The sequence below is a fragment of the Dendroctonus ponderosae genome, unplaced genomic scaffold (genome assembly GCF_020466585.1).
Source record: "Dendroctonus ponderosae isolate FM_Combo_2020 unplaced genomic scaffold, Dpon_F_20191213v2 Dpon_F_20191213_11, whole genome shotgun sequence".
NCBI classification, from domain to species: Eukaryota; Metazoa; Arthropoda; class Insecta; order Coleoptera; family Curculionidae; genus Dendroctonus; species Dendroctonus ponderosae.
In genome coordinates, this window is record NW_026017213.1 from 1,436,759 (window position 1) to 1,450,116 (window position 13,358).

Here is a 13,358-nt window from a genome sequence, read left to right on the forward strand (position 1 = left end):
TCTATAAGTGAATTTATCAATTTACCCAATTTTTCCCTATTAGCGACAATGACTATTAGTGCAGCTATTAGTATATTAGTTTAACTGGCCAGATTCTTTAATGCAATTCAACTCAATATGGTCCAATTGTTGCTATTAAAACATTTTACACAGTTAATGCTGCTTCCAGTCCCAAATTTGGCTTCAACTCGCGAGGGTTGCATGTGCTCTCTTCGTGCCATCTTCATTCCTCTGGGATTCCGTTCATCCATCTCAAGTGCGCCCAGTTAATTGAAAGTGCCTTGAATCGAAGTGCAATGGTCAATTACCATATGCCGATTGGCTGACGCAGTTGTTTTTTTCCAAAGTGATTGGTGATCATTCAAAGTTCTTCATCAGTCCCGGAAGCCAATGAAGATGGTTGTTTCAGTGTCTTCTTTCCAGGCAGCCAATTGGAGCTTAGTGGCAAGGCCACATCCAATCACAGGCCGTTGATTGAAACAGCCTTGGAAATAGCACTAAACAACGCACGTTTCTACGAACTGTAGCTCGAAAATAGGTCAATTTATTTGCCTTTTTCCAACTCGTAAAGTACCTCAAAAGTGGCCACTTTTGCCGTAAAATTTGCGACGTTTTCAACAGGGTTACTGCTAAAAAGTGTCAAAAGTTTGGTGGGAGCAATTGGGGCTTTAACGGCCTAGCAAATGCGCCGGAGTGAGACAGTGCTAATGTGGGCAACAGCTGATTCTTCTTAGCTTGAACGAAATGAAAGAGAAACAGAGAAAAATCAAAAATTGAATATTTCGTACTCACTGCTTTAACGAAGCGAACTAAAAAAAATACATCGTACCGTTATGCAGTTTCAGACAACAGCTCAGAGGTGCTTTGCTCGAAAAGTATATCTATTTTATAAAATTGCCGACGTTTCGTCAGATTTATTTTGGCATGCTCAGGAGCCCAACGTGAAGTTGGAAAATATATCTTTTGAGCAAAACATCTGTGAGGTGCAGCCTCACAGTAAATTGTAAATTCTTTCTATTTTCTGACGTTTTGTCAGCTCGAGTGGTTTGCATCCTCAGAGGTGTTTTGCTCGAAATGTGTATTTTGAAAACGTGCTGTCGCTTCGCAGTATTTATTTTGGCATCCTCAGGGTCACTTCACAAAAACGGTCAGACTTTAGCTGCTATAGCTTGAAGATCGTGAGTTCGTCCAGTTTGTCAAGCTTTTTTCGAGAAGAATGTAGTACAAACGTTTAGCCAGCTGGAATGGCTTGAAGCGTCAGAGGTGTTTCTTTTTCGGCAATTTTACAAAGAATGCTTGTCGAACAAAACGCTTCTGAACGTGCAAAATCACAATATTTTGATTGATAAAATCAATTCCGAAAGTTGCCACTTTTGCAGCAAAAAAAGTTTAAAGCAAATGTTTCCTAGTTCTTTTTAAACAACTCATTTACTGTAAAAGTGGCCACTTTTGCCTTAAAATTTGCGAGGTTTTCGTCAGAGTTCCTGCTGAAAAGTGACAAAAGTTTGGTGGGAACAATTGGTGCTTTAATAGCCTAGCAAATGCGCCGGAGTGAGACCGTGCTAATGTGGGCAAAAGCTGATTTTTCTTGGTTTAACAGAAATGAAAGAGGAACAGAAAATTTTAATAATTGAAAACTTCGTGGCTACAATTTAACGTTTTTTTTTAAATTACATTTTACCGTTTTGCAGTTGCAGACACCAACTCAGAGATGTTTTTCTGGAAAAGCATATTTTATACAATTTCCGACGTTTCGTCAGATTTATTTTGGCATCCTCAGGAGCCCAACGTGAAGTTGGAAAATATACGTTTTGAGCAAAACATCTGTGAGGCTGCAAGCCATTCATGATGGCGAAACGTTTGCCAGGCATAATTTTCGAAAAAAGCTTGAAAAATTATCTAGTTCCAACTTTGGACTTTTTCAAAGCTAAAGCATTTTTATTTGAAAGTGAGACAGTGCTAATGTGGGCAACGGCTCATTTTACTTTAAGTTTTATTCAGATCTTCGTAGTGCCACACAAGAACTAAACTGGCGAAATTAATTGTATTTCTGCTAATAAAAATTGAAGAAAAATATAATAAAAATACTTTCATGGCTATTATTTTAAAATTTTCGGGATTGTAGGTTGTTGCGGAAAATATTTACATTCTAAAGTTTCGCAGGCTCGAGTCGCGTGTATCTTCAAAGGTATTTTGCTCGATTTTATAAATTTGCCGACGTTTTGCCATATTTATTTTGGCATCCTCAGGACCCATCGTGAACTGGTCCGGAGGCCGCCAAATCAAAAATGGCAAAACGTTGGCAATTTTTCAAAATATATATTTCGAGAAAAACAACTCTGAGGATGCAAACAACAATTTTACCACTTTTGGCGTAAAAATTGCAAATTCTCGCGACTGAAACTAAATATTTGCTACTTTTTTCCTGAAAACTGGAGGAAAACGAGTTGCTTTTCAAGTTTTGCGCCTAAAAGTGCCTACAGAGGCTTCTTTAATTGAAACAATTGTAGCTTTGTCAAGAACGTCCTTCATTTCGGTTATTGTACCGTTTCTATGTTTTTAACTTGCAAAAATCACTGCGTTCCTACCAAAAAAATCCTTTCGCTATGAAAAATCTTCAAAGTTTCATGAAAAAATTATACTTTAGCCGCAATGGCTTGAAACTCGTGAATTGTTCAAGCTTTTTCCGAAAAAAAATTCTTTCAAAAATTACCTTGTACATTTTGGCATTTTCAGGGCAAGTTCACGTTCGAGTCCTGAAGATGCGAAAATAAATCTGACAAAACGTCGGCAATTTCATAAAATTTACGTTTCAAGCAAAACACCTCTGAGTTGCTGTCTGCAACTGCAATCCTCAATTTGTTTTATCTTTATCTGTTTCTCTTTAATTTTTTTTTAACTAAAAATAATTAGCCGTTGCCCACATTAGCGCTGTCTCTGCAGCCGATTTGTAACATTTGCTAGAGGACGTTTGGTAATTAAATTATTCACCACCAAACTAGACACTTTTGAGCACAAAACCTAAAGAAAAAATTCGCAATTTTAATGGAAAAAGCTGCAACTTTTGCAGAACTTTACTAGTTGGACGAAGACAAAGGCAAGCGGAAATTTTACAAAATATTATTTGTGACCAAAACAACTCTGACGAAGTTTACTGAGCTAGAATCAGTGCAACTTTTGGGGCAAAAAGTACAAATTTTGGTGATTTACAACAGTATTTACTACTTTTCCATTAAACCTGCACCTAAACGGATCTACGTTATCTCTTTAGTGGGAGCAATTGCCAAACACTTTTTGGGCTGTTATTAATTGTTTTTAATGAGCTAGAAAAGGATAGAGCTACTGTAGGAGAGTATCAGTTTAAATTTCTTTTAGAGAAAACTTGCAGTTTACTCAACGATTCTGACTTTGGCTTTTGCTTTTGCCGTCTTTCCTTATGTACACCAGTTTAGTGGGAATAATTTTTGCTTTAACTGCTAAAAACTCTTATTAGACATATTCAGCCGAGTAATTGTTTTTAATGAGCTAGAAAAGGATAGAGCTGATGTGGTCAACAGCTACTTCTTCTTAGTTTAAACGAAATAGAAGAGAAACATAGAAACTTTTTAAAAATTGAAGATCCTTTTGGGTGCAGGTTTAATCGAAAAGTAATAAATATTTGTTTTAAATCACCAGAATTTATACTGTTTGCCTTAGAAGTTCCACAGATTCCCGTTGAATCAACTTCTTCAGAGCTGCAAACTCTGCAAAATTGCCAACGTTTTGCCATTTTTCTTTTGACATCTTCAGGGCTTGGGCTTCAGTCACGTTGAGACTCTTTAAAATTTCCAACTTTTTCCGTTAAAACTGCGGAGTTTTTCCTCAGGTTTTCTGCTCAAAAGGGGCTATTTATCTAAAGCTACTAGTTTGGTGGGAACAATTGTCGCTTTAATCGACAAATGTCTTTCAAGCATGCGGTTTTAATGCGCTGGAGAGAGACAGCGCTAATGAGGGCAACAGCTCACATTACTTTGGATTTTTATTTAATTTTTTTGCACTGGGCTGGCGAAAATTATTGAGTTCCTATAAAAAAAAGCAAAGAAAGAGAGCTAAGGACAACTAAAAATTAATTAAACTTTTGTTGTTATTGCTGCAAACTGGTAAATTCTTTCTATTTTCGGACGCTTTGTCAGCTCGAGCGGTTTGGATCCTCAGAGTTGTTTTGCGCGAAAGGTGAATTTTGTAAAACCGTCGATGTTTTGCCATATTTTTTTGCATCCTCATCCACAACTTGAAGTTTCCTGAGGATGCCAAAATAAATATAGTGAAACATCGGCAATTTTACAAAGAATGCTTTACGAACAAAACGCCCCCGAGAATGCAAAAACACAATCTTTTGATTGAAAAAACCAATCCGAAAGTTACCACTTTTAGAGCAAAAACTGCAAATTCTAGTGGTTTAAAGCAAATGTTTCCTACTCCTCCTTTCAAACTGCAGCTAAACGAGTTGTTTCTGACGTTTTGCTTATAAAAGTGTGTACATACATCACTTTAGTGGGAACAATTTCCAAACGCCCTTAAGAGGCTGAAGCTAGAGATGGATAGAGCTAATGTGGGCATTTTTCAATTATTTAAATTCATATATTAATTATGCATTTTGAGCAAAACGTCTCTGGGGATTCAAAACCACAATTTTTTGATTGGTTAAATCAATTCGAAAAGTGCAAAATCGGCTGATTTAAAGCAAATATTTGCCAATTTTTCTTGAAAGCAGGTGGGAACTTAGCTGGTTTTCCAGTTTTGCATCTGAAAGTATCTACATAGTCCACTTTAGTGGGAACAATTGTAGTTTTGGCTGCCAAACGTCCTCATTTTCGGTTATGGCACTTTTTGCTGCCGAATAATGTTTTATTATGCGTTAGAGAAGGACAGAGCTAACGTGGGCGACTGCCAGTTTATCATTAAATTACTTTTGCATTGAAAATTGTTTTTTAAGCTTTTTTGAGAATAGTTTCATTCAGACGTTTTGCCAACACGATCAGAGGTGCAGTCCTTTCATTGCTGAACTCGATTCAAGTAGACACAGCAGATACTTTTGGGACGAAAAGTGAAAATTCTGGTGGTTTAAGACAATAACTTCCTAGTTTTTTCTTTCAACGACTGGCAAATGAGTTTTTTGTCAAATCAAAAGGGTCAAAATAAGTCAGTTTGACAGTTATCGAAAGTTTTGCTGACCAACAGCTGTTTTGATGAGGTAGAGAAGAATAGAGCTAATGTGGGCAGCTGCAAATATTCAATTATTCTGAGCAAGCTTGCTGTTTTAGGCTGTTTCAGGGCGCGTTTATCGTCGGACTGTTTCCTCCAAACTCTTTTGAGGATCAATAAATGAGGGTTTTAATGGAAATTCTTGTGGTTCTGCCGCTGATTGATGGAGTTTTTGCATTAGAAACAAAACTGCTATCTGCTCCATAAGCCTCCTCATCCAATTCCTTCGCATGTTTGGTTGAAAGCTTCACATCTAAATCTCTTTGGTTGGTCGACATTTTTTTCCATTTCACCTGCAAACTTTCGGCTTCTAATCTGATCATTCTGGTTTGGCTGAAGCAAAACACTCATACAGAGTGGTCCAGCCCATTTCCCTCTTAAACTCTCCTCAGCATCTACCAAACCTCGCTTAGCAGCGAAATAAATGGTTGGAAATTGCTTTCAGCTTCCTGCAATTAAACAGGCCTCACGTTTGGAGAACTTATTAAGGCCCCATACGTCACTAGGAGTGCACAGTGTACACAGTGTCCCAAGGCTCAATTTCGGCATGCTTCACTGGCATGCCCAAATTGCACTGGAGCATACATTGAATTCTGTTTCGCCCTGTAGATCGCTCAACGAATTTAGTCCGTCTAAAAGTAGCGTGTCCCGCATAGGCCCTGTTTTCGACATATGACCCCTACGCCATCATCAATTGAGCGAGTTAAGCTCAATTAGTCGAGATGGTTCTTTAATTGGGGACAATTGTCAGCAGCTTCACGGTATCAACAAGTGCGATACAACGAAAATACCGTCGTTTATTTTTCGTTTTTTTGTCGAACACTGAAACCGAGTGCCATCTAATGCTCGGTGTTTGATAGACCAGTCTGCACTTATGGGCTTGAATCTGGAAATTTAAAAATAGGCGATAGAATTGGCGTAATTCGCCGCATCCTGTTTAGCGGTGGCTGAAAATATGCGATTTTTTTTTCGCTCAATTGGCCAGACAATGGCTTTGAAAATAAGGCTGTGCTTTGGTCTTCGGGTGCAATTTGCTCTAGCTTTCCCACGCCGCGATATATTTAGATTTGGGCTTAATTCGTGATGAGCAAAGCAAGACCAAGATCAAGACTTGCCTGTTTTTGTCTTGGTCTTGTTCTCACATACATGATCTTGGTCTTGCAGCAAGACTCTTGCAAGTCTTGCTTTTGTACATATTGTATTGTATAGCCGGAAAAATTAGACAAAATAAATTTAATGATAACAATAGCAATAATAAAATTAAAAAATAATGCTAATCAATACGAAACAACACAAAATCTCAGACTATTTGCTATTTAATAAGTTTATTTATTTTGTAAGATACACGATGCAACTGGTTGACTTCATTAGTCGCATTCATCTAGTTTAGCTTGTTTTAATAGTGTTGAATTCAATTACCACCCATTTAGGGCCTATTTGAGATCAAATCGGTTGGGTAAAACTGAATTTTTTGAAAATTACCACACAATTTATGCACAGTATTATTTAAATTTGAGTTGCCACCTGCCTGATGATGGCTTAACAGCAAAACTCTCCCCACCCTGAGAAGAAAGTGCGCTCTTTCGAATACACGATTCTGCATCAAGCCATCTCACTCACTTTGGCAGAAATTATGTTTTTTAATTAGCCGCAACTTGGATTTAATTTCTCTTGAACCAGTGTGGCGGCAAAAAACACTGTAAACTTGTCAATTGATTAGTGTTTGCCGAAAAACATCTCTGCCGTCCTCGAAGATCTCGCAACTTTTACCCGCAGAAAACTCGCTTGTGCTTCTGGTTGCTCGAAAATTCAAAAACAAAGAAAAACATCTGGAACGCCAATAGATCAAATTTGACTACTGGTAGTAGGCCTGGAAACACTGTGTTGCCGCTGTCTGAGTGTTATGAGTTAATGAGTTATAATGCATTAAAGCGGATAAAAGCTTTAAGAGACCTGAGACCGGAATAACACTCCAGACAGCTTAAAGAAGCTACGTTTTCCCAGCCACGTAATTGAGTTACTGTGTTGGGTTGGCGCACCAAGCCATTTGCGCAGCACTGCGCTAACTCCTAAAAATTTACTGACTTACCCAGTCCTACACTAAACATTGTGTAAAAAACATAGTATATCTTTACCCGATCAAGAATTAAATGAAATCAGCCTCACTGTGGAAGACACTGCACTGAACATTGTGTAAAAACACTGTTCATCTTTATCCTATTTGGTTTTAAATGAAATCAGGTTCAGTCTCATTGAAAAAKACTTTGTGGATCGTCGAAATATTGTGTAAAAAGCACGATGCAACTGGTTGACTTCATTAGTCTCATTCATCTAGATTAGCTTGTCTYAATACTGTTGAATTCAATTACYGCCAATTTGGGGACTATTTCAGATCAAATCGGTGCCAAACCAAATGTAATTCTGTTGCTTGGGAGATTTACCCTCAGAAGCAGCCTCTTGTTGCATGATCGTTAGTGTTCCATCGATGCTTAGCTACATCCATTATCCATTCAGCCTTCTGGGTTACCAGGGCGGCTTTGTCCCATGTAGGGGACCGAATTGTCCCATTTTCCGACTATGTCCACTTTGCATGCATAGCTAATGAGTAGCCGAAGCACAAAGGAGTATTGCCTAATATTCCACTCGAATTTTCCAGTTTTGCGTCCAATAAGCTCGGCTGATACTTTGTCCACCCAAATAGGGGTGAACGGACGTTCGCTATTGCCGAATACGAAGGTCAGCATAATTGCTGGACATTAGAAACACGCTATTCTTAGATCGCACTTCYTCGCGAGGTGAAATGAGTGGCTTTAGGGAGGGCAAATGCCTGAACTGGGTGCATGGATGGGTAACCACTTTGGAGAAAGGACATATAAAAATTGTGCAGGAGATGAAGTTTAAAGGGCAGGCTTACTGAAAGTACACGGTGATGAATCGGGAGATTCTGCCGGCCAATGTAGCTAAGTAGAGGAAATGTGCCACATATGGAATATGTTCTTTATAGGGAACACCCAAAGAATTGAACAAACAAACAGGGTGTTGGAAGAGCTTTTGGAAGATTATCTGCTGCTGATAAAAAAGACTGCGTGAAGCACTTTAAATAATTTTAGTCAGACATTGTTCGGTCCAAAGTCCAATATGTTCTGGCGCTTAGAAGAATGAAGCAAGTGGAAGCCTTAACATCTGCGCTGAAATGGGTTCTTTACTTACGGAAGTTTTGTGTATGAGTGCAGCAGGGAGTTTTGTTCCCTGAATGATTTCTTTGCCGCAGTCCAAGAAAATGTTGAGGAAGCAAAAGTTGGAATTAGAGCCGATAACATTGAAGAAGGAAGGGAACGTTAAGGCAAAGAAAGAGGCCAAGAGGAAAAGCGCATGGAAAGGCTGCACTTATAACTTTATTGGCATTTAAAGATGACTTCGAAACTTTGATAAATTGAGTCAATTCAAAAAAAGCCAAAAGAGTGAAGCTCAATGTGTTAGAGAAATCATCATATGGCCGAAATCGACCATCTTGTACTGACTTGAAAGAAGAAAGGAGCCTTCAAAATTCCTCCCCAGAGGCAGAATCCGTTAACTTGTCTCCATCGCCAAGGCAAGTTTGTGGATGATGCAAAGGGAGAAACGTGTATTGAATGCATTTTGTGCAAAGAGTGATGCCATATCGACTGTTCTGGATGTGGAGTTGATGTTTTTGTTTGTGAGTTTTGCAAAATCCATTAGGTTGTTGAGCCAACTTGCGTTGCTAAAGTATCGCAACTTTTCGATGTTTGAAAACTCTTAATCCCAAGTTCTTTTAGTCATCTTTTTCAAATAAATTAACGGTTGTTTCCTTAATCAATAATGTTTTTGAAGTAAGAAATGATGCCTGAAAACTAGGCCTGGCAACCCTGTGCTGAGTTGCGCTATTGAGCTGTTGCCGCTCTTTAAGTTAACGAGTTATAACTCATCGGTTCATGAGTTACAAGTGATTTATTAAAGCTTTACGAGACCCGAGACTGGAATTTTCACATCTAGAAAAGGGTTATTAACATTTTTTCTGAGTTACGTTTTACTACGTTGTTCAAACAACTAAAAAAAGAATCTAGATTTTTCCAGAAACAGAACTGAGTCCAAAGAAAGTCCACGAGTTTTCTTGTAAAATCGATCTCGTATTTTTTTTGCATGAAATATTCAGTTTGCCAGTATTTTACCGTAACACGTTAGGAAAAAACGCGGTTTTTCTGTTTAGGGACAGTGTTGTTTAGAAATATTGACTTGATAGTGAAGAAACGAAAAAACGAAGAAAAGAAAAAAAGTTTCCGAGAGTTTTCCAAATAAATGATAATAAACTTTCGTTTTTCAGTTCGGGGAAATATTTTTGGGAAAAAAACTACGATTAATTATTAGCGTTTTGTCTATAATTCCAAGCCAATTTTTCCAAAAATTTTTACAAAGCGGTTAAGGAGGCGACTGTTCGAGTAAAATATATCTTATGATTGTTCACAGAAACTATCTGAAGATTGTCAGCATTTTAACTAAATAATAATGCGATTTTTGCGTCGAAAGAATTGCTTAATAGAAACTTTGTTAAGACTAGGATGACCTGAAAATTTAAAGGAACTTTTTTGGCGAATTTTCCAAATAGTTTTTGGTAAACTTTTGCTCTCTGGCCGTTTTTTCAAGATAATCTTAATTACTTTCGGTAAAAAACTGAATAAAACTATTTGGTTGTTGTGCCAAATTCGAAGCTGAAAATGGTTTTCCAAAGTTCCCTGCAAACCCATGAATGAGGCGACTTTTCTAGCAAAAGTAGTTTTGTTATTTTTGGCTTAAAAGACCCCATTATTGTCAGAAAAGAAGAAAATCATCAGAAAATAATGTTTTTTTGCGCTTTCGATTAAAAACTTTTAGTTTTGTGACCGGTTTTGGAGAAAACCTTAATAATTTTCGGGGAAAAACGGCAAGAATTTATTTTCGATTTTGTCCCGAATTAGACGCTGAAAAAAGTTTTTGTAATATTTTTACAAGCTCGAAATTTATCTTGTAATTTTTCGCGTAAAAGACCGCCAGAGCGTCAGAACTTTTAAGTGAAACTCTACAAAATAGAGCTTTTTTGAGTAGAAAGTAAAGCAAAAAAGATTCAGTCAAACCTAAAAACACTAATTTTTTAACAAACTCTACAGTCTTCAGAGGAATTGAGGTGACGAGATTTCCAAATAATCTGTTATAAACTTTCGCTTATTCTCTTCGTTTTTAATAGAAAATGATTTCACTGTGGTTTCAAATTCAACGCTGGAAAGGTATTTTAAAACTTTTTACAAACCGACTAAGAATTCGAATTTTTTTCCATGATTTTTCACGGAAAATACGTTAAATTTGGCAGCATTTTTAGGTGAAACTTTAGAAAATTGAGCATTTAGAAGAAAAGAAGGATGTGGGTGTGTACACACTGAAGAAAATCCAATCAAATCATCCAATCCGGGAATGCAAACTTGTATTATAGTGTGTATGATCGCACACTATCGACACACTATAATATAAGTTTGCATCTCCTTTGATTGGATTTAGAAGAAAGAGTAAAAACTCGGCTAAAACTGAAAAATTCTGAAGTAAAAAAGTGAACAACATTTTCCCAGCAACTGAACTGAGCTACTGCGCCGGTGCGTTGAGTTGGCGCACCAAGCGATTTGAGTAGGCTGCAAGACTAACACCAGTCTCGCTCATCACTAGGCTTAATAAGGAAATTGCCGTACATTTCCGTGTTAAGAATCGTTCTGGAGTGGCTACAGTTACAGTTTGCTGCAAACGAAGGTTGTGCTGAAACCTTTCGGCACGGCACTGGTTGAAGAGGACAAAGTTAGAACCACCATCAAGCACCACTTTTCCACTCCTCAATCAATTCTTCTTCATCAACCATACTTTATTGCATTTGTTGTACGAGACTGTTTGGGCAAACAAAGCGAAAATGCGTTATGAAACGAACAGTCCAAAGTTGCTTAAAACCAGTGCCGTGTCCGTAGGGAGCGGCACAATTTCTCCATCAACACATCACTTCTTCAACGTGAGCGTTCATAACTCAACAGTTTAACTCAATAAATAACAGTGTCGTGGTGCCCGAAACACTCACGCAAAGTCCTGCCAAAGTTGATTCATTGGCAAAATAGTGACTTGAAAGAGGCTTTCGACCTCGTTTGACTCGGATGGAAACAAGCGGGCCAATCTCGTGGGAATCCCGCATATCTACACGTTCCTACCTTATAAATTTCCTAGTCAAACGATAACTTTCAAAATCGGTGCGATCCTTTTACCAGCGCGTGCTACCCCCATGTAGAGAGTGACGACACCCCACTTTAAAAGGGCGAATTTTGCGCGTCTGAAGAGCATATGGAGACGCATGGTGGTACGGGGAGGCTCAAATTATCTCGCCGCCTGATCTGGTGCATATTTTAAAGGCTGTTTGAAAATCATGGGGTTTATGGTTCCGATCCCTCGACAATAAAAACCGTTTGAAACTGTACAATAAAGTAATTTATTCAAAAGTTACAGTAGCTAGTAGCCTTTGTCGAAGTCGACCTGATTCACCAAAGGCTCATTCTTCTCAAACCTGGCCAGGTTGATTCGGAATTTTTCCGCAATGTCTTGAGCCCGACTGTTGCCCGAAATGTGGGGCGTAATAAAAACCTGCAGAGCAAAAAATTTACATTTAGAAGCCCCGGAGGAAAAACCTCTGGTTGCTTACATTGGGGAGCGTCCAGAGTTGGCTCTCCTGAGGCAAAGGCTCTTTTTCAAAGACATCCAGAATCGCTCCGGATATCCATTTCTCGTTTAGGGCCTGGACTAGTTCGAGTTCCGTTAGCACGTTTCCTCGTCCGATGTTGATGAAAACCACATTTTTATCTAGAAATTTCAATTCGCTTCCAATTTGCTTGATAAGTCATGCATTTGTTGAGGGGATTGACTGGACATCAGGCTCACAGGCTATTGACTAGGCCTGAGGATGGCTGGTTCTCGAAACTTTGGTGGGATTTTTGGCACGATTGGTTGCTTTTGGGGTTCGAGGGAACAGTCAAAATTTTGCTTTTTTTCAGTAAAACGTGGAAGGAATTGCATAGTCTCGCTTGCTTATTATTCGCTTTAGGTAAAAAGTGAGTAAACAACCATCATCAGGCATCATATTTGGTTTTCATTTTTTTGCAACTTCAATGTTCCATAAAACCAGCAAATTCTCACTGATTTTTGTGTTTTTTTTCTGTATTTTTCTGTGAACCCTTGTTGCGACTGGCGACAGCCCAGATATTTTGCCAAAAAGCGTCTTTTTCGGAAAAAAAGTGAAAATCGATTCAAATCTTTCGGGTTGAGCCGGTTTTTCGGTCAAAAACATAAGGTTTCTCTACATTTTCCTTCCTACGGTGTTTCATTTATACAAAATGCATACCAAAGTGGGTGGGTTTGTTCCGGAAAAGATCCCCGATTGAAGGGACTTGAAAGCTTCATAAAACGTTCAAACTCCCACTAATTCGGCCAACTTTCAATATATTTCACTTAGTTTCTTTCAATATATTGAATCTCAATTGAAACCGCTGTGTGTTTTGCGAACAAACTTGCGGATGGAATTGAGTAAATTTGAGTCAAAATCCAAAAATCGCACATATTTCGCTTATTATCCACTTGTGAGGAAAAGTGACTATCGCATTTTTAGCGACATTAATCCAGTGGCGTGCTCATAACTGCATCAGCAAATTCGGTTTTGGAAACATTTAGATTTTGTTAAAAGGACGATTTTGGAATTTTTAACAAAATTGTTAAGATTTATTGGACAACCAGAACATTTTGTCAAAAGCAGCTTTAAAAGAACTAAAATGTAAAATCAAGTAAATTTCTTAGGGCGTTTGGCCGGATTAATTGTTAGATCAAACAACAAAATTACTTTTCTTTTAATTTTTTCCCGTTTGGTTTGATACAGGGTGATTCAAAATTGGCGTCATTCCTTTTAAGGGGTGATAGAGGCTCCGTTGGGGAGTACGAAAAAAATATTAAAACATTTTTTTTCGAAAATTTCTAGAAGATATTAACAGTTGAAGATCGAATTTCAACTTTGTTATTAAGCATTATTTTGAAATTGTTCCATGTTTAAT

At 38.0% G+C, this 13,358-nt stretch overlaps 1 protein-coding gene across 3 annotated transcripts in view; it reads right to left on the reverse strand.

The window, feature by feature from the left end:
• Positions 1-11,728: 11,728 nt before the first annotated feature.
• LOC109540385 (glyoxylate/hydroxypyruvate reductase A) overlaps positions 11,729-13,358 on the reverse strand; it is an 8,965-nt gene continuing 7,335 nt past the window's right edge. For all 3 annotated transcript variants that reach the window (XM_019908740.2, XM_019908741.2, XM_019908742.2), the window contains exons 6-7: positions 11,963-12,120; positions 11,729-11,904 (exon numbers count right to left, since the gene is read on the reverse strand). In XM_019908740.2, the coding sequence (XP_019764299.2) occupies positions 11,773-11,904; positions 11,963-12,120 (290 nt within the window). In that variant the 3' untranslated portion in view covers positions 11,729-11,772. The remainder of the gene's footprint in view (positions 11,905-11,962; positions 12,121-13,358) is intronic.